Source organism: Podarcis bocagei (assembly GCF_964188305.1).
Source record: "Podarcis bocagei genome assembly, chromosome: 7".
Taxonomy (NCBI): Eukaryota; Metazoa; Chordata; class Lepidosauria; order Squamata; family Lacertidae; genus Podarcis; species Podarcis bocagei.
This window is the reverse complement of record NC_138132.1, coordinates 68,222,979-68,242,734: the sequence shown is the minus strand read 5'-3', so window position 1 is coordinate 68,242,734 and position 19,756 is coordinate 68,222,979. Positions and strand designations below refer to the sequence as shown.

Genomic DNA, 19,756 nt, shown 5'->3' with positions numbered 1-19,756 from the left:
ATAAAAGTTCTCCTCCATCCCACCTCACAGAGTGAAGATGTTTGAGAGGCTAGTTTGCATATAATTTTAAGAATGGCTGTCACCAATATTTGAAAAAATCTATCTCCTTGTTGTTGTTTTTTCCTGGCTTGGCAAGCATTTGAGCACTCTGACTGCTACAACGTCCTCTCACACACGCAATTTTCCATATTATCCAAGCATCCCCCTTTACCAGGAATGCCCACTCCTTCCTGATCCCTGTCCAATGGCCATCACAGTATCATCATCAGGGCATTATCAAGACCAGGCATAGGCGAACTCAGCCCTCCAGATGTTTTGGGACTACAATTCCCATCATCCCTGACCACTGGTCCTGTTAGCTAGGGATGATGGGAGTTGTAGTCCCAAAACAGCTGGAGGGCCAAGTTTGCCTATGCCTGATCAAGACACTCGAACTCAGGATGCAAGGGAGAAATGTGCTAAGAGGAAGGCACGCTTGGCAAATCCACACCGTGATCAACTCCTGCCCAGAAACCAATGTCCCCACTGTGGAAGTTCACGTGGATCCAGAATTGGCCTCCACAGTCACTTATGGACTCACTGTTAAAACCATGTTTATGGAAGACAATCTTACTTGGCTACAAGTGATCACCAAAGAAGAGAAGAAGAAGAAGATTATTAGAGCAAAAGGAGGGAAAGTATATCGCTCCTTGGGTTCCTTGGAGACATTGGATGGATGTTGAGGTGCAACCCTGCTTGCTTAGAAGGCTCTGCGTGGTATTAAGACAGATATAGTGGAAGAGTCCAGATTCCTAAATTGTCTCTGTCCCTTTGATCTCTGTGCTGACCTGTCCTTTGAAGTTAAAGTGTCATTTCAGTTTCATCCTCTTTCCCCTTCCACCTCCTCTCACACTTTTTCTGGACTTGCAAGCACCAAGGCCACGTTGCTTGTATCTTCCAAGAAAGAAGGGGCAATAGGAGCTTCTTTGTTTCTCCAACTAGTTAGCTAGCTAGGGCTATAGAACTCTTTCCAAATAAGAATGCGCTTCCTTTAATAGACATAAGCTTCTTTATCTTACATTTAGTCTGAGTGCCTTCCAATTAAAGGTGTGCTCCAAGCAAGGATTCATTTTGCTAAAGGTAACCTCCTGCTGTTGCATACAAACACCAAATGCTGACAGGAGGAAAGGTCAGATAAAAATGCCATGAATATATAAATGTTCACAAAACGTTTGGACCTCCCAACTCACAGTCCAGCAGTGACACTTCTAATCAGGGTTGGTCCAGCTGGAAAAGAAGGTTTCAAGAGTCTGTGGACCACCGGCTCATCTCCTTCTAGTCTGGATTGTATCAAATCTTGCCGGCTCACAAGTTTTGCACAACCTTTAATTTATTATTATTTTTTGCAGATCAGCCAAGCGGGGGGTGGGGGGGGAGGAGAGAAAGAGACGGAGCAAATGAGGGGATGGAATTTATGCGTCTTCAAAAGCTTGAGGTTCTCTGCTCTGTATCCCTGAGATGAAAGCAAGCATTTATAGGGCCATTAATTTGGCCATTGGACTTCTTTGAAAAAAGCAGAGTCAACTGCTCCCGGGGGATACATGGAGCAGCCTCATCTAAAACAACACTTCCCTCTTTTGCCGTGTGATTTATAGCAGAAGGGTTCACTCTCTTTTGCCTCTGAAAGCAGCTCCTGAACCATGGGCTGGTATGGAGAGGCAGAGGATTCTGAGGACTACAGCATTGCAGACAACATTTTTTTTTTTTTAAGTAAGTGTACTGTTTAGTGCACCCTGTTCCTGGAGCCCTAACACGAAGGAAGGAAGCAGCATAGGGATGAATCAAAATCAACAAAGCAGCTGTGGCACTTTCAATACATTTTAAAATACCGTATTTTTCACCCTATAAGACACACTTTTTCCCCTCCAAAAATGAAGGGGAAATGTGGGTGCGTCTTATGGGGCGAATGCAGGCTTTCGCTGAAGCCTGGAGAGCGAGAGCGGTAGGTGCGCACCGACCCCTCTCGCTCTCCAGGCTTCGCGGACCTCTCCTGAAGCAGCGGGAACATTCCCGCTGCTTGGGGAGAGTTGCCAGCATCCCGAAGCCTGCGCGCGCTGATCTCAGCGCGTCCAGGCTTCGCGGATCTCTCCTCAAGCAGTGGGAGCCACCGCTGGGCTTCCACGGCTTGCAGAGAGCTGCCTGTTTGGGGGCTGGGGTCGGGGGAAGCTCGGGCTGCCCCAGCCCCGCGCCTGGGGGGGAAATAATTTTTTTCCCTTTATTCCCCCCCAAAAAACTAGGTGCGTCTTATGGGACGGTGCGTCCTATAGGGCGAAAAATACGGTACATTTATTGCATCATAAGCTTTCGGAAGGTTGGAGTTAGGAGTGAGCAGATTCACCACCCCAACACACACACACACACACACACACACACACACACACACACACACACTTCATAGGTTTGCTCAGTCTTGTGTTTCACTCCTCCTGAACTCTGTTTAATTGGAGCCGTACTCGGCGGTTTCACTCATACATAAGGATGGAAGAATCTGTCTGTTTCAGCTTCTCTCGGTTTCTCATTATTAAATTCAGTTTTCCACATTTCCACAGCAACATTTGCAATTCTTTGAAAATGAAAAAGTCATCAGCATTTTTGTGCAGATTTCTCCTGATAATTGCATTTGTATGTATTTTCTCCTCAAAATAACGTTTCCCCCCCCCCAAGCAATTTCCCATATATAATGCATTTTCTATGTTATGTTCACCAACGTTATTGGACTTTGGTATGCAGTGTATGGACTGTGAATTTGGCTTAGAGAGTGGACTTTACCTGTTGCAATCACACATAGGGATATGAGCCTTTGCTTAAGGATCACTCTGAGCCTTCGCTTAAAAATAAAACAAGATTCTAGTCCTCATATTTTTAAGGGCTGATTTAAACAGGAAATTGTATTATATTGAGTCAGACCATTGGTCCATCTTATTCAGTAACTGTATCGCTGACTGGCAGTGGCTCTCCAAAGTTTCAGACAGGCGTCTCTGCCCTACCTGGAAATGTTGGGAATTGAACCTGGAAAATTTTGCATGCAAAGCATAAACTCTGCCATTGAGGTGTATTGTTTCCCACATTTTCCCATCTTTTATGCAGGGGAGCAGGTTTGGGTTTTTAGGGCTTTCTAGTTCAATGCCAGTACATCAATTATTCCTAGAAACATGCTAAGCACCCATGAAGCTCTTTATTCTGCTGACTTTCCATAGCAGTGAGCAGCCTTGCGCCAATATTCTGCTCTAACCGAAATTTCCAAATGGCCTTCAAAGGCAGCTCCAGGTACAACTCATGGCAGTAGTCCGGCCTGAATATGTGGATAACTATGACCAGATCTCAGCACAAAGGTTTACCAGTACGTGTGATTGAAATCTGATTTGACAGACTTGTTCTTGCTCTGGGTTCCCAGATGATCAAATCTCTGAAGAAGGCGATGGCTCCTGTCATTAGTGACGTCTCCGTGGACTGGGTCTTCCCTGAAACAGCCGAAGTCTTAATCTCACCTGTCAGTGCAAGCTGCCTTTTCCCAGGGGACCGGTTGGTGGGCTACAGCATTGTCTGTGATACATCCCTGTATGTTTCGAACCCCAGGCTGGTGAGTAACCCCCACAGTATACCTTCTGCTTAATATAATGCCATTAATGATGATCTGGCTCCATCCTGTTCTTCCCCCATTATAGAAAAAAATGGGGTTCACTTTTACAGCTCAACACTCATTCAAAGGACTCAGTGTCTCCTAAGTCCATTATCAGTCAGAGATGAATGGATGGAGACAAGATCCAGTGAAAGCAAGGTAGATCTTATTTTTCTGTTGCAGCAGAGTTCCTCTCCCCACCTTGCAAGGAGGTGAGGACCCAGAATGAAGGTGTGTGAGAACTTTTAAAGACTTTAGAAATTGCCCAGCCCCTTAACCAAAGACCACCCAAAAGCATCATAGACACATCACAGAAAGAGGCGGTCTACAACAGAAATTTGAGTGTGGCTTTTCTCCTGTCTGTCAAGATAATGGTCACTGATTGCATTAACTGGCCAGTCTGGGCCATTCTTTTGAGATAGTGAATACCTTAGTTTTGTTTTGTTTTTTTAAAAAATGTTTATCTATCTATTTATACTTTTCAAGTTTATACGTTTCACTAATTTTATACATTTCACTTATTTTACAGTCATTTTGACATTTCAAAACTTGACTTCCTTCCCCCACTTTCTGCGGTTTTAATATCTTCTGCATATCCAAATTAACTTAATCTGCACATTTACTCATCTTCTTTAAATATATACTCTTATAAAACTGCAGGTTGTTACAATAATCCTGCCAATGATTTCATCTCTTTATAATTCATCTGTAAATATTCAACAAACCATTTCCATTTTTTTTATTTCAAAAATTGTTATCTTGATTTCTTATTCTTCCAGTAAATTTTGCCATTTCTCTATAAGTTTTTATATGAGTTCTTCCTTTGCTGGGACTTCTGTTCTTTCCATTTTGGGGCAAGTAAATACCTTAGTTCTTGAATGCAGGTCACAGCCCTACCCTGTTCAGCTGAGATTCCTGCATTGCAGAAGGTTGGACTAGATGACCCTTGGGGTCCCTTCCAACACTACAATTCTATGATTCCGTGTAGAAGGCATTATACAAACTCAATGCCGTGAGAATCGGGAGATCCACTCCCAGTTACAGCAGGCAAGGCCGAACTCAATGAGGCAATTTTTCAGCCATATAAGTAGGCATCTTTTATTGATGGTCACCCTCGCCTGAGAAATCAGACCCGGGAGAAAAAAAGACAGTTTGCCGAGATGGCAAAAATGACTGCATCAATCAGGGGCTGCTCCAGTCAACAATTCTACACAGAATGGGAATGCCTAGGGGAATACAGGAAGAAATCTGGTGTTAAAGCAGAACTCTTAATAGGCAATTGTTAAGCACGTAAGGACAAAAGAAGTAATTATAATTTAACAGTTTTCATGTTATTCTATTTTGTTAAAGCAACTAGAAAAAAATATTATGATGGGAAGATCTCACACAGGTGAAGGGAAGCAGTGGCGAGGAGGGGAGGGTTAGGTTGAATTTGGGAAATAAAACAATATATGGGACAGCAAAGTATATAATAGATTCTAATAGAATAGTAATATATTGTAACCAGAATAGAAGTTCAAAAGGGGAAGCAAATGCATTTTTAGTATTTTCATTATTTTAATAGTTATTATTTCTTATCAGTAGAAGGCAATGTTAATTTAGGCTTCTTCGTTTTGCTGTCTGTATAACTTTCTTAAGTCAATAAGAAGAAGAAAAGGGGGGGAAAGACAGCAAGTGGAGAAGGGCTGTAGCTTATCATTAGAGCACCTGCTTTGCATGCAGAAGGTCCCATGTTTAATTCCAGGTAGGACTGGGAGAGAAGCCTGTCTGAAACCCTGGACGGCTGCTGCCAGTCAGTGTAGACAGCAATGAGACAGATGGACCAAATGGTGTGGGGCAGTATCCGGTAGCTTTGCAGCGGGAGCTGAACCATCCTTTTGAACCAGCTTCCTTCCTCACTTTCCTCTCTCCCCTAGGATCTGGGATCCCACAGCTAGTTCTCCCCTGGTCTCCTCGCTGGCCCAAATAGGACTAATTTAACCAGCTAGCCCTGGTGATCATCTAATGTTTCTTGGATGGCTCCCCCCCCCCCAAATTGATTTATATAATTTTTATTAGTTTTTTTAACATATCATTTTCAACAGTAATTAAACATACTTTTACATCTTATTCAAATTTTTGACTTCCATCAATCCTGTCTGAAAATTTGCCAATCTAATCTCTCAGTATGCATTTCTTATCTTCCCTGTTACATTTCAAACTCATAACCAATATCTCTATCTTTTTCTACTTTAACAGATAGGTAGCCGTGTTGGTCTGCCATAGTCAAAATAAAAAAATTCCTTCCAGTAGCACCTTAAAGACCAACTAAGTTAGTTCTTGGTATGAGCTTTCGTGTGCATGCACAGGTATCTGAAGAAGTGTGCATGCACACGAAAGCTCATACCAAGAACTAACTCAGTTGGTCTTTAAGGTGCTACTGGAAGGATTTTTTTTATTTTTTCTACTTTGTAACACTTCATATATTTCTCCTTACAAAACTTCTTGTAGTCCTACTAGCGTAATTTGTTGATTACAGTTCCTCTTCAAATAATTCATATACTTCTTCCAATCTTGTGTAAATCTCCGGTGCTGCAGGTTTCGAATCCTTCCTGTCATTTTGTCCAATTCTGTATCTTATGCTGTTTTTTGCTACATCAAATGTTTTAAATTTGTTGTTAGTCACCCTGAGCCTGGTTTTCTGAACCGGGAAGGGCAGGGTATAAATCAAAATTTATTATTTTTTATTATTATTAGGACAAGAGGCGACGCTATAGCATGCTGCATTCCCAAGAGTCTGGCAGCTCTGTTTTCTTCCACTCACAAGAAGAAGGAGGTGGCTCGGATGTCTGGGGCTGCCTCAAGGATTCAGAAACCGGGTTGCCTTCAGAGAGGACCCCTGAGCTCCTGGGGGTTGGCGGAGACCTGGGAAGTGATTCTGAAGTGGACTCTGGTCAGTTTCCTCTCCTTCAGCTCTTTGGATGTCGTTCATACATGTAAAAGGGGAAAATAAGATTTTCTCCTTTACTGTTCCTAAACGTTCCTCCTTTCCCAGATGTTTTGCTCCGTTTTCCACGTTTCCAGATCAAGTTTGGTGGTGGTGTGGCGACCTCATGAAAATTCATTAGCGTTCTTGTGCAAGTTTATTTTCATATTCGCATGCTTTTATGCAATTTTGCCTAATTCACACATCTTTTGCAAAGCAACTTTCCCTAATACGTGCATTATATTCACAAACATGTGCATTTCCCCCATACATATTCATTTTTAAAAATTATTATTTTCATATGCAATGTTTGGTTGGAGATCTCCATTGCAGAATTCAGAGAAGGGCTCGTTTTGAAGGATAGCCGTGTTTCACTCTGTGTATTGGTTCAGAAAGTGTGAATTAGGTAGGTTCACCTTTAAATGAAAATGGAATTGTCTTTCTGCCAAGTCCTTGGGAAAGAAGCCATCTTATTTTGGTTCCTTTTGCATGTCGCTTTACAGCTCACAATGGTGCAAAGTGCAGGGGCTCATTCTGGAAAGGCATTTTTACCTGGTGCAGTGAAGCACCACACTTTAGATGAGAGCCAGTGTGGCAAAGTGGTTAGAGTGCTGGGCTAGGACCTGGGAGAGACCCGGGTTCAAATCCCCATTCATCCATGAAGCTCGCTGGGTGACCTTGGACCAGTAACCATCTCTAGGGCTAACCTACTTCACAGGATTGTGAGAGTCAAATGGAGAGGGGAGAGAACCACAGATGCTACCTTAGGCTCCTTGAAGGATCATTCCACGCCAAATCACCTGGTGCCATGTGCTCTCGTGACTCAGATTTTCTTCTATTTTTTTAAATGTGTAGATACCTATGAGAGAACCTCAAATTAATTTTTAAAGATATTTTGGTCCAAAATTGGGCGCAGGAGAATTTTTTTAAAATTTTGATTTTTGAGCGATTTAGGCTAATGCAATTTCTGCGTCAGTTTAGAAAAAACCTCCCGTTTCACTTAGTTTTCAACCAATTGGGCTTATTTGGGTATCAAAATAAAACTAATTTTTAAAAAACTCTTGAAGGAAATCTGAGTCGTGAGAGCTCGGTCGAGTATTAAAATCAGGTGTTTTGATGTGGAATGACCCTGCCAACCTAGCAGTTCGAAAGCACGGCAGTGCAAGTAGATAAATAAGTACTGCTGCGGCGGGAAGGTAAACGGTATTTCTGTGCGCTGCTCTGGTTTCTGTATTGGTGTTCTGTTGCACCAGAAGCATTTTAATCATGTTGACCACATGACCCAGAAAGCTGTCTGTGGACAAACACTGGCTCCCTTGGCCTGAAAAGCGGAATAAGCGCCGCCACACCATAGTCGCCTTTGACTGAACTTAACCGTCCAGGGGTCATTTACCTTTACCTCTTTTATGGTCCACAGTCTGTGGCTGCTCATGTATCCATCCCTGTCACAAGAGGCCCAGGTGACCTCAGTGGCCAGGTGTACCTTTTACCAGCCTTTTTATTAGTTGACTGATTTTATTTCTCAAAGGAGCTACAGCTTTGAGGAGAGCTTTGCCTATTAAACTTCCCTCTGCCCCCCCTGTCTATATTGCTATGTAAAATAAAGTTGTATCCAAGGCTGGTCCTACTCAAAGTAGGTCCATTGAAGTTAATGGGCATGACTAACTTTTTTTTAATATATATTTTTTATTAATTTTCCAACATAAATTTATACCAAATTAAACATCCATTTCTTAGTCATTCCTTTAGACTTCCTTCAGACAATTGTCCTTGTCTGACAATTCTCCGTATTATCTCTTCATCTCACATTTCATAATTTTATATTGCACTTTAACAATCTTGGTCAAATCTTATCTTTTTAAGCAATATTTCTACCAGTATTTTTCACAGAGCTTCTTGAAAACCAACAACTATTAATTGATCATCACAAACATTTTTTATATACTCTGTAAATTTCTTCCAGTCCTCGTTGAATCTCTGGTCTCTTTGATTCCTAATTCTTCCCATTAGTCTGTCCATTTCTACGTATTCCATCAATTTCATTCTCCATTCTTCTCTCGTGGGCATTTCTTCCTGTTTCCATTTCTGGCCAACAAAATTCTAGCTGCTGTCACTGCATACAAAACTAATTTCACATCTTTTTTACTAATTTCATTACCTAATATTACCAGTAGAAAAGCTTCTGGTTTTTTAACAAAAGTATATTTCAACATTTTCTTTAACTCATTATAAATCATCTCCCAGAAACTTTTCACCTTCTTGCAATCCCACCACATATGGTAGAATGTTCCTTCTGTCTCCTGACACTTCCAACATTTATTACATACTTTATACATTTTACCCAATTTTACAGGTGTTATATACCATCTATATAACATCTTCATTACATTTTCCTTGATCGTAGTACATGCAGTGAATTTTAAACCATCCTTCCATAATTTAATCCAATCATCAAATTCAATATTATATCCAAAGTCTTTAGCCCATGTAATCATTACTGATTTAACCTCTTCATCAATCGTATTCCATTCCAACAGTAATTTATACATTTTAAATAAAATTTTCACTTCGTTATTCAAAATTTGCTGTTGGAATCTAGATTCTTTTTCAGAATATCCTCTTTCTAATAGCTCCTTTTTGAACATTTCATTCAACTGAAAGTAATGCAGCCAATCATTCACTTATTCTTTTACTTCCTCATATGGTTTCAATTTCCATTTGTTTCCTTCTTTATTTATTAATTTCTCATATGTTACCCATCTCCCCGTCATATTGATCTTTTTAACACTCATAACCTCTAATGGTGATAACCAGTGTGGAGTCTTTGGCTCTAGTAGATTTTTATACCTACTCCAAATTCCAATCAAAGATCCTCTGAATATGCGGTTTTCAAAACCTTTATGTACTCACTTTTTATCATACCACAAATATGCGTGCCAACCGAATCTATTGTCATACCCTTCCAAATCCAACAATTCATTATTTTCTAGCTTCATCCATTCTTTCATCCAGCAAAGACATGACGCTTCATAATATAATCTCAGATCTGGCAGGGCGAAACCTCCTCTTTCTCTTACATCAGTTAATATCTTAAATTTAATTCTCGGCTTCTTGCCCTGCCAGATATATCTTGATATTGTTCTTTGCCATTCTTTAAATATTGCCACTCCTTTAATTATTGGGATTGATTGAAATAAGAACAACATTTTCGGTAGCACATTCACTTTTATCGTTGCAATCCTTCCCCAAAATGATAATTTCATTCTTCCCCACAATGGGCATGACTAACTTAGGTTCATTAATTTCACTGGGCCTAGTCTAAGTCGGATTTAGTTGCATACAACCTACTAATGCTTTGTCTTCCCAGGAGTGGACGCGACAACAGCTCCGTCACGGCGTAGAGCGTACAGCACCAATCAAATTGCTGACCACGAACCATTCCGGAAGGTTCCCACGGCCAGCGACCCCAGCTCTGCGCTCATTAAGAATCCGCTTCGGAAGGCCCAGCTGCAGGATCTCACCCAACTCAGCCCAGAACCGCCATTGTGGCAGGTGGAGTTTCAGGTAAGCTTCCTTGCACTTTGAGTAAAATATACATTGGAAGGGTGTCCCTGGAGCTGCTTATCCGCGTGCCTTTTTGTTGTTTTCTAATGGGTGTGTTGAAAGCTTATTTCCCGCATCTCCGAAAGTTCAGCATACCAGGGCAAGTGGCTCAAGCTATCTCCCACTACGGTAGACTCTTTCCCAAGAGGAAGTCGAGAACAGATCTTTAATGGGGAAATATGTCTGTAGATGGGAATGTGAGGGGTGTTCTTAAGGAAGTCTGACGATACCGTATTTTTCGCACTATAGGACCCACTGGACCATAGGACGCACCGGACCATAGGAGGAGGGAAATCTCCCCCTCTCTGCACAGCGCCCCTTCAGCGAAGCAGTAGGAGAAACGGAGACCCTTCCATTTCTCCTCCCGCTTCGCTGAAGGGGCGCTGCGCAGAGAGGGAAAACTGTGCAGCGCCTCTCCAGCAAAGTGAAGCCTGGAGAGCGAGAGGGATCGGTGTGCACCGACCCCTCTCGCTCTCCAGGCTTCAGGAGGCTTTCTGCAAGCCTTCGGAGCGCAGCGGGAACTCCTGCTGTGCTCCAAAGGCTTGCAGATAGCTGCCTGAAGCCCCCGGAGCGCAGCGGGAGTTCCTGCTGCACTCCGGGGGCTTCAGGCGGCTTCAGCAAAAGCAACGCGAAGCCTCCGGAGTGCGGGGGGAGCTCTCCCTCTGCGCTTCGGAGGCTTCGCATTGCTATCACTGAAGCCAAGGAGCCTGCATTCGCTCCATAAGACGTACACACATTTCCCCTTTAATTTTTGAAGGGGGAAAAGTGCGTCTTATAGAGTGAAAAACATGGTACCTTTCTCCTGAATGCAGAACAGGAGCAATCAGAAGATAGATCACATTCTCCTTGAAAATCTCTGAATGTAAGAAGAGTCTGCTAGATCAGGCCAATGGGCCAGGATCCTGTTCTCACAGTAGCCAAGCAGATTCTCCCAATGGGAAGCACCACAAGCAGGAGGAGAGGGCAACAACACAGCACTCTCCCCAACTGCGATTCCCAGCAACTGAAATCCACTTGTCAAACTCACACATTCCTAAACAATATGCAAACCAAAACACAGCTATCCTTAAAAAAAAGAATTAAAAAAAGTGAACCTAGAAATGGAGTGTGACCCTCTCAGTACTACATATATTAATCCCCAATCCCTACCCCCTTCTAAGAAAGGGCCTTGTTTAAAACACACAGAACGCCACAGAGGTTCCAGCTGTGGTTACCAAGCAACTGAGCCCTGGTATCATACACCTAATCTTCCTCTCTGTAATTAAAGCAGCTGGCTGGCTGAAGCTCGTATATTTTGCTTTGTCTACCTTGCAAGAGGTCAGCGAAACCTTTCCAATAAGTGGAGCAGCATAGATCACTCGAGACATGACGTTCAGAGGAGTCAGGGTGCCGGTCTGTTGGCTCCATAAACCATCAAGAGTCCTTGTAGCACCTCCAAGATTAACCGCAGTTGGAATCATTGTGGAGAGCCACTAGCTTCACTGGGTACTTAACTGAAGCGCATCCGATGAAGTGTGCATGAAAGCTTATGCTGTAAGGAGTAAGTCTTTGGGGCAGTGTGAGACAGTGTGTTTGGGTGGGAGTATGCACGGGATCCTACCTCTCCTCTCCCGACCTTTCAGTCTTCTCAGGCTTTTGCTGCCAGCCCTCAAATATCTACCCCAAGAATACGGGGGGTCGGAGCAAGGCGGCCCTCCCTGCTGCAGCAGAGTCGTCTCTCCTTCTGCCACAACCCAGAATCACCACAGCAGCACATCAGCCTTGCACAGACTGGGAAGAACTTTGGGCCACTTGAGACCGACTCCCTCCCAGGGTCCATTTTTTCAGAGAGCCGGAGCCCGGGGGATCTGGGTAAGCCATCCAAATCACCAGGCCCTAGGAGGCTTCGTTTGGTCAGAATTGAGTATACACTTCCATAGTTAACACTAAGTACATTACTTCTGGCAAATGAGCCACCGTGGCTGCTAGAGGGCCATGGAAATTTGTGTCGGTTGCCAGATGTGAAATATATCAGCATTATTTGCTGCTCTCCTTGCCCCATTGCTAGTTGAAAATATTGAGTTAGACAGACTAATGATCTGGCTTTTCAAGTAGCTTCATATATCACTCCCTCTAATAGCAAACTCAGCTGGTGAGTGCTAACAGGATTGTAGCCGAAACAGCACCACTGAGGAGCAAGAGGGAAGCATTGGAAATAGTGTGGGGGAATCCAGAAGATTGCAGAAGTACAAAAAGATTTAGGGGGAGAATCATAGAATCGGAAGGGACCCTGAAAATCATCTAGCCCAACCCCTGCACTGCAGGAATATGCAGCTGTCCCATACAGGGATCGAACCTGCAACCTTGGAGTTATCAGCACCACAAAGAGGGCACCAACCCCTCTCCAGCCCAGTGGGGACTGAGCATGCTTAATAGACATGGAATAAAGGTAAAGGGACCCCTGACCATTAATTCCAGTCACGGACAACTCTGGGGTTGCAGCGCTCATCTCACTTTACTTGCCAAGGGAGCCGGCGTACAGCTTCCGGGTCATGTGGCCAGCATGACTAAGCCGCTTCTGGCGAACCAGAGCAGCGCACGGAAACGCCGTTTACCTCCCCTGCTGGAGCGGTACCTATTTATCTACTTGCACTTTGATGTGCTTTCGAACTGCTAGGTTGGTAGGAGCAGGGACCAAGCAATGGGAGCTCACCCCATCGCAGGGATTTGAACCTTCGACCTGATCGGCAAGCTCTAGGCTCTGTGGTTTAGACCACAGTGCCAACCAAAAGGGAGGGGGGAAGGAATGGAGCAGCTTGGAAGAAGGGCATGGCTGGCTGAGTAGAAACCTGAGCAAGACATTTTGTTGCAAGTCCCGCAGGTATCACATAATTGCTTGCATGCCTCTCCCAGCAGATGTTGCCCAGCACCCATCCTTCCTCTTTGAAACGGAGACTTCGTCGGATTGGGAATCCCACGACCCAGAGATTGGCTCAGCTGGCGGCAGCTGGCGGCACTCTCCAAGATCCACCTGCAAGGCGGTGGTGAAAGGGCTGCGGAACAATGAAGTGGTCCAGTGGGAGGTGCTGTTTGACATCGCCCCGCTTTTCCGAGGTCGGGAGGGCAAGAGGAACGACGAAGATGATCTCTGGAGCGAGACCTTCCACCACCTGGCTGCCAAGTCCATCGTCCGGGACTTTGAGCAGCTCGCAGAGAGGGAATGTGAAATTGAGCACGGTAACTTGCATTGATAGCTGCAATGAAAGTGCTACTCTTTGCTGGCGGGTGGAAGATGGAGTTACCCCAATAAGCCAAACCATGTTTTGACATGCTGTAAATATAATTTGGGGCCCTGTCCAGACATCATCATCATTATTAAAATTTATATACTGCCCTTCATCTGCAGATCTCAGGGTGGCTCACAACATAAAATACAATATAGTAAAGGTAAAGGGACCTCTGACCATTAGGTCCAGTCGCGGACGACTCTGGGGTTGCGGCACTCATCTCACTTTATTGGCTGAGGGAGCCGGCATACAGCTTCCAGGTCATGTGGCCAGCATGACTAAGCCACTTCTGGCGAACCAGAGCAGTGCATGGAAACGCCATTTACCTTCCCGCCGGAGTGGTAGCTATTTATCTACTTGCACTTTTGTGCTTTCGAACTGCTAGGTTAGTAGGAGCTGGGACTGAGCAACGGGAGCTCACCCCATCGCGGGGATTCGAACCGCCGACTATCTGATCGGCAAGCCCTAGGCTCTGTGGTTTAACCCACGGCACCACCCGCATCCCAAAATACAATATAAAAGCACAAAATACATGCTTAAAAAACCCCCCACAAATCAGTAACCCCCTCTCCCCACCCGCTCCACAAACACATGTAAAAGGAGTATAGGATGTTAATTAGCCCAAGGCCTGTTTGAAGAGGAACGTTTTTGCCTGGCGCCTAAAGGTGTATAATGAAGGCGCCAGGTGAGCCTCCCTAGGGAGAGCATTCCACAAATGGGGAGCCACTGCAGAAAAGGCCCTTTCTCATGTTGCCACCCTCCGGACCTCTCATGGAGGAGGCACATGAAGGAGGACCTCAGATGATAATCTCAAGGTCCAGGTAGGTTCGTATGGACGTCTTTCTTACTGTGCAGTCAGATTGGATCTGTAGGAAGCAAACTTCTCTATCTCGGGGGGGGGGGGGGGAAGGATTGACTATCTCTACCCGGCACTTTATGTCCAACAGGGTCCGGCCGGCGGTACCAGGTGAATGCCGTGCACACCAGCAAGGCCTGCAATGTGATCAGCAAATACACAGCCTTTCTGCCCGCAGACCTGAGCAACAATAGCTACTTGCCGATCGTTGTGGAATATCCCAATGCAGGTAGAGGAGCCTAGCCAGAGCACAAGGATTGTGGGCAACAGCGCCTGGTGTCACCTGGAAGACTGACCAGTACAAGGGTTATGTCATATGCTCCCATGGACCAGAAATGGAGGAGGCTGTCTTGTTCAGAATCAGGCCTTGGAGCCATCTCATGCTGCCTGCCATGGGTGTAGTCAGGAATTTCTTGGGGGGGGGGCAAGTCTTTCGTTGGGAGGGCAGGTCTTTTGTTGGGGGTGACCTCAGTTAGCTATGTATTTTTATTGATGGGGGGGGGGGCAGCTGCCACTCCCTGCCTACCCACCCACCCAGCTACACCCATGCTACTTATCTTTTAAAAGACATCTGAAGGCAGCCCTGTTTAGGGAAGTTTTTAAAGTTTAATGCTGTACCCTGTTTTTAATATTCGGTTGGGAGCTGCCCAGAGTGGCTGGGGAAACCCAGCCAGATGGGCGGGGTATAAATAAATTGTTGTTGTTGTTGTTGTTGTTGTTGTTGTTGTTGTTGTTGTTGTTGTTATATCTGCATTCCCTTCTGAGAAGCTTTCCAGGGTCCCCATGCCAACAGTAGGCAAACGTGGGTGGAGAAATTGTTGCAAATAACTCCATTTTGCGTGGGGCGGGGGGCATGTTTCATTTTCATTGGGTTAGAAGACATGTCCACCCCCCCTCCCAAACCCTCAAAATTGCCAGTTCTCACTCTATAATAATTCCATCTGATTTGTTCCAAGGTCCAGCCCTGAAACCAGGCAGCCAACGGAATTCTGGTTCTGAGAACAGGCGGCACAGAACGCTCTCCTCTGGGCTGGGACGCATCCAGTCAACCTGTGGTCAAGATTCAGCAGGTGACCAATTGCATGCATGGCATGAGTAAGATAACAGCATTCCCGTGGGTCATATTTTCTCCCCCCCCTAAAATAAATTTGATTTTTCAGTTTTCACAATATGACCAAGACACAGAAATTTGCAGACACAAATTATGAATACAATTCCATAGTTGACCCCCCCCCTTTTTGTGGTTCCTTTTCTACTTTAGATTTTTAACACTGCATATTCCACTTTACTCCATTTTTAAGCTATTCTTCCTTTTACCTTCGTAATATTTTTAACTGCTTGATTTAAGTTAATGCTACTAATGAACTTATTTGCATGCAAGAACATTTCAGATATTCTACAAATTTCACCCATTTTTTAATAAAACATCCCTCTTGGTTTCTTATTACATCCATCAGTTTTGCCATTTTGGCATAATCCATCAGTTTAATCACCCACTCTTCCTTAGTTGGTATAGCATCTTTTTACACTTCTGGGCAAACACCATTCTGGCTATGGTTGTGGCATATACGAACAAAATTTAAAGGTCCTTTGGAATATCTTTATTTGCAATAGTTAAAAGATAAACTTCTGGGTTTGTTTGTTTTTAACTAAAGTAGGTTTCTTTTTTAAAAGGCATAGATTTATTTATTTATTTATTTATTTTAAAAAAAAAAACATCTGAATTCTCCCCAGGATTTAAAGGGTCTGTTTTTATTCTGACAGCTGGCGAAATTAGAACCGTACCCCAGTTTCTTGAGGGTTTCCTTCCAGGATCAGTTCCAGGGACTGGATGTTGCCCTCCCCCTCTTAGGGTTATGGGCCATGCAATGCCTATACCTGCCACCAGCCCTGCTGACACCCCTTATCAGCATGCAATGAGCAGACGGTTCGCCTAAAATTGTAATTGCACTGAGGAGCGGTGGACTTGGGTACCATTGCACCCTCCCTGTGCAAGCCCAAACTTGGGTGCACAACCCCCCCCCCCAGTCCTCACACTACCTTCCCAAAGGCAGGTAAGGAAGCACCTGGCTTTGCGAAGTAGGTGCGAGGCTCTGGAAGGGTCCTGGAGCCCTCCCATCTCTTCCTGAAAGCTGGGAAGGCACCAGCTAGGGTTTGGGAAGGAGAAAGGAGGACTCTAGGGCCCTGGCAGAGCCTCACAGATGCCCCTGCACTGAGCAACCCAATCCCTGCTGTCAGGTTTGCAGGTGGTTGCTTGCGAGTAAACAGCCAGGACTCCAACCTGTCTTTTACAGGTTTTATTTTAGTGCAAACTATGTACAGTGCAAGGGACGCAGGTGGCGCTGTGGGTTAAACCACAGAGCCTAGGACTTGCCAATCAGAAGGTCGGCAGTTTGAATCCCCGCGACAGGGTGAGCTCCCGTTGTTCAGTCCCTGTTCCTGCCAACCTAGCAGTTCAAAATCACGTCAAAGTGCAAGTAGATAAATAGGTACCGCTCCGGCGGGAAGATAAACAGCGTTTCTGTGCGCTGCTCTGGTTCTCCAGAAGTGGCTTAGTCATGCTGGCCACATGACCTGGAAACTGTCTGCGGACAAACGCCAGCTCCCTTGGCCAATAAAGCGAGATGAGTGCCGCAACCCCAGAGTCGGCCACGACTGAACCTAATGGTCAGGGGTCCCTTTACCTTTATCTTGTATGTACAGTGCGGAAATCCAAAGTTCATGTCTGCCTCAGTCACTTGCAGATTCCGGGAGTGGCCTCTTTCGGTTCTCTCCCCCCCCCCCCCCGCCAGCATAAGAACTTAGACACCCCAAATCTCCACTTCCCCTCCTTATGTTCCATCCCTCTTTGAAAACTGGGCTATGGAAGTGGCATCTCTTGGGCTCTCAGTAGCCTCCCTCCTTCCCCCCTCTGCTTCACTTGAGGCGGGGCTCTTTCCACTGCCTGACCAAGAGCTGCTTCTGAGAGTGGAGGCTCCCTGTATTCTTGTGCCCCCTCCCCCCTTTCGATGGCAGTTCCCTCACACCTGCCATGCTGCAAAAGAGGCTAACCCAGGTGGTCACTGGTTCTTGTCTCTCCCCCCCCCCACAAGCAGATGCAGAAGAGAACAGCCTGTCTCCGTGCAGTACACCGTCCTCCTCGGGATGGGATCGCATCACTTTCCCAGATGGTAAGGAACGTCTTAGAGAACCTTGCACCAAGTCAGACCATGGGATCTTCTAGCTCAGTGTTGTCTACACTGACTGGCAGCAGCTCTCCAGGGTTTCAGGCAGGGGACGGTCTCAGCCGCAGCTCGCGATGCTGGAGGTCGAACCTGGCACCTTGTGCATGTAAAACAGATGCTCCACAAATTAACTGTGGTTCTTCTCCTCAGGAGAAAGAAAGATTCCAGTCCTAAGAATCATTGAACTGTAAAATGGAAAGGAACCATAAGGGGCACCTAGTCCAATCCCCTGCAATGCAAGAATCTTTCGCTCAGTGTGAGATTCGAACCCATGACCTTGAGATTAAGAGTCTCAAGCTCTACCAACTGAGCTATAAAGCACTGATTTAAGTAGGAACATCAAAAGCTGCCTTAGGACTCATCCAGCCTTCCACTCGTCCAGTTCCTAGAAAGCACAGGTCAAAGAGTTTTGCCACTTGCCCCGTGCTTTCCAGGCAGCAGTTTTGCATTTGCCTGCTGCTTTCTCCCAGGGAAAACACACTCTTTACTGCTGAATCGGAACAAACAGCAATTTGCGGGGGAAATCCAATTGACCTTTGCTCCGCTTCAGCCATAAAGAGTGGGTTTTCTCGGGGGGAAGTAGCAGGGCAAGCGGAAGTGTGGACAAGTCCTTAGACTGGGTCATATCATTCATCCATCTACCTTAGGACACAGTGTGCATTTGTGCAATCCAGTGCAATCCCCGACCTCATTCCCCAGAGAAGGGGCATGAGAAGGACCAGGGTCATGGCAACCTCAGGGTTAGGAAACCTTTTCCAGACCGAGGGCCACATTGCCTTCTGGGCAACCTTCTGAGGGCCACATGCCAGTGAGGCAGAAGTGGGTGGAGCAATGAATGCAAATTCCACTTCATGTCTTTACAGTGGGTTGGGTTGTACACAAATTTACCTCTCTCTTTCTGTCCTCTGCCCAGACAAGCCAGAGGCATTATTAGAGTTCAGGAAGACATTCTGCCATTGTACCAACCCTCAAGAAAGGTGAAAAGCAGGACTAGAGAGGGGTGCAGCTTGGGGAGAGTTCTGAGGGCCAGATAGAGAGACCTGCTTTGACCACTACACTAAACTGTCATCCTTCCGGCTCTGGCGCCATCTTCCATTTTCTCTCTCTCTCTCCTCAGTTCCACTACGAAGTCCATCTGTCTCCTCTCAGAAATCCATTGAGAGCTTTTTTGCGGCCAGGTAAGGGCTGATGTTTCCATGGACTGTTTCTCCTCCTGAGAAGGTGGTGACCATCTCTGAGGTGACTATCTCAGGTGGCAAATGCCGAGAGGGGGGAGGGGTGGCAAGCAGGATTTGCACCTTGCACCTCCTAGGAGAGCCTGCTATCCTTGGGGACAGTGGAAATGTTGTTCTGTCAACCAGTGTTGAAGGAAGACTCACCCAGGCCAGGCAGCTTTTGTATATCGATAAGAGGGCTACACTGTCCCACCTCCCAATTTTTATGTGGACAAAGAAGATGGCGGAATTAGAGAGGTTGTTTGTACACAGCTCTAGTGGCAAACCTTCCCCCGCGCTCAGCTGTGAAATGTTGGGCGATCTTTATTTTGTTTAAAATGTTGCCCAAGAAAAATTTGCAAAAACCGGTGGGTCAAGATGTCAGTAGGGTGAATGTGCTCCTCACACAGTCAAATCTTTTCCTTGAAACTGACTTGAATTCTGTGGGGTGGGGGAACAGAGAAACTACTTTTCCTCAGCCAAAGAGCATGTGCTTGACTGGGAGAGGGCAGCCATCATGCTGAAGGCTGAACAGCGCATCTGCTTTCTTTGCACATTCCTGTCTTGGTGGTCCAGGCTCACCTTTAACAAAACAAGACTGTTGACGCGAGCAGCCCGAGGCTTTATGGGAAAAACACCCACCAGGACCAGCGAGACGAGTTTGGAAAGTGACAATGAAAACATTGACTACCTGCCCCTTGTAAGTATCGGGTCCCACCAGGTTGAGACACTGCTCTCCAAGCATTCACATTGGGATGCTTCCAAAAAAAAACACCATCAAAATTTATTCTCTTATTTTGGAGTTCTGCATTTCCTTGTGACTTTTTACTGAAGTGGAACCCAGGTATTAGGAATGCTTTGTTGCACAGCTCCTGTTTCCGACGTTTGCACAAGAGTTGTGCATAGAAATTCAATAACTAAATAAATAACTGACTGCAGCTTTCGCACAGTCTGCAGTTCCTATGTGCCT

At 45.4% G+C, this 19,756-nt stretch overlaps 1 protein-coding gene across 6 annotated transcripts in view; it reads left to right on the top strand.

Annotated features, from left to right (window-relative positions):
* Nucleotides 1-19,756, top strand: part of VWA5B1 (von Willebrand factor A domain containing 5B1) — a 69,947-nt gene that overhangs the window by 44,074 nt on the left and 6,117 nt on the right. For 3 of the 6 annotated variants that reach the window (XM_081201397.1, XM_081201400.1, XM_081201399.1), the window contains 10 exons: nt 3,434-3,619; nt 6,395-6,590; nt 9,991-10,187; nt 11,849-12,077; nt 13,122-13,442; nt 14,440-14,577; nt 15,305-15,418; nt 17,441-17,518; nt 18,690-18,750; nt 19,363-19,486. In XM_081201397.1, coding sequence (XP_081057523.1) covers nt 3,434-3,619; nt 6,395-6,590; nt 9,991-10,187; nt 11,849-12,077; nt 13,122-13,442; nt 14,440-14,577; nt 15,305-15,418; nt 17,441-17,518; nt 18,690-18,750; nt 19,363-19,486 — 1,644 coding nt within the window. The remainder of the gene's footprint in view (nt 1-3,433; nt 3,620-6,394; nt 6,591-9,990; nt 10,188-11,848; nt 12,078-13,121; nt 13,443-14,439; nt 14,578-15,304; nt 15,419-17,440; nt 17,519-18,689; nt 18,751-19,362; nt 19,487-19,756) is intronic. The other 3 variants (XM_081201402.1, XM_081201401.1, XM_081201398.1) reach the window with 3 other exon arrangements.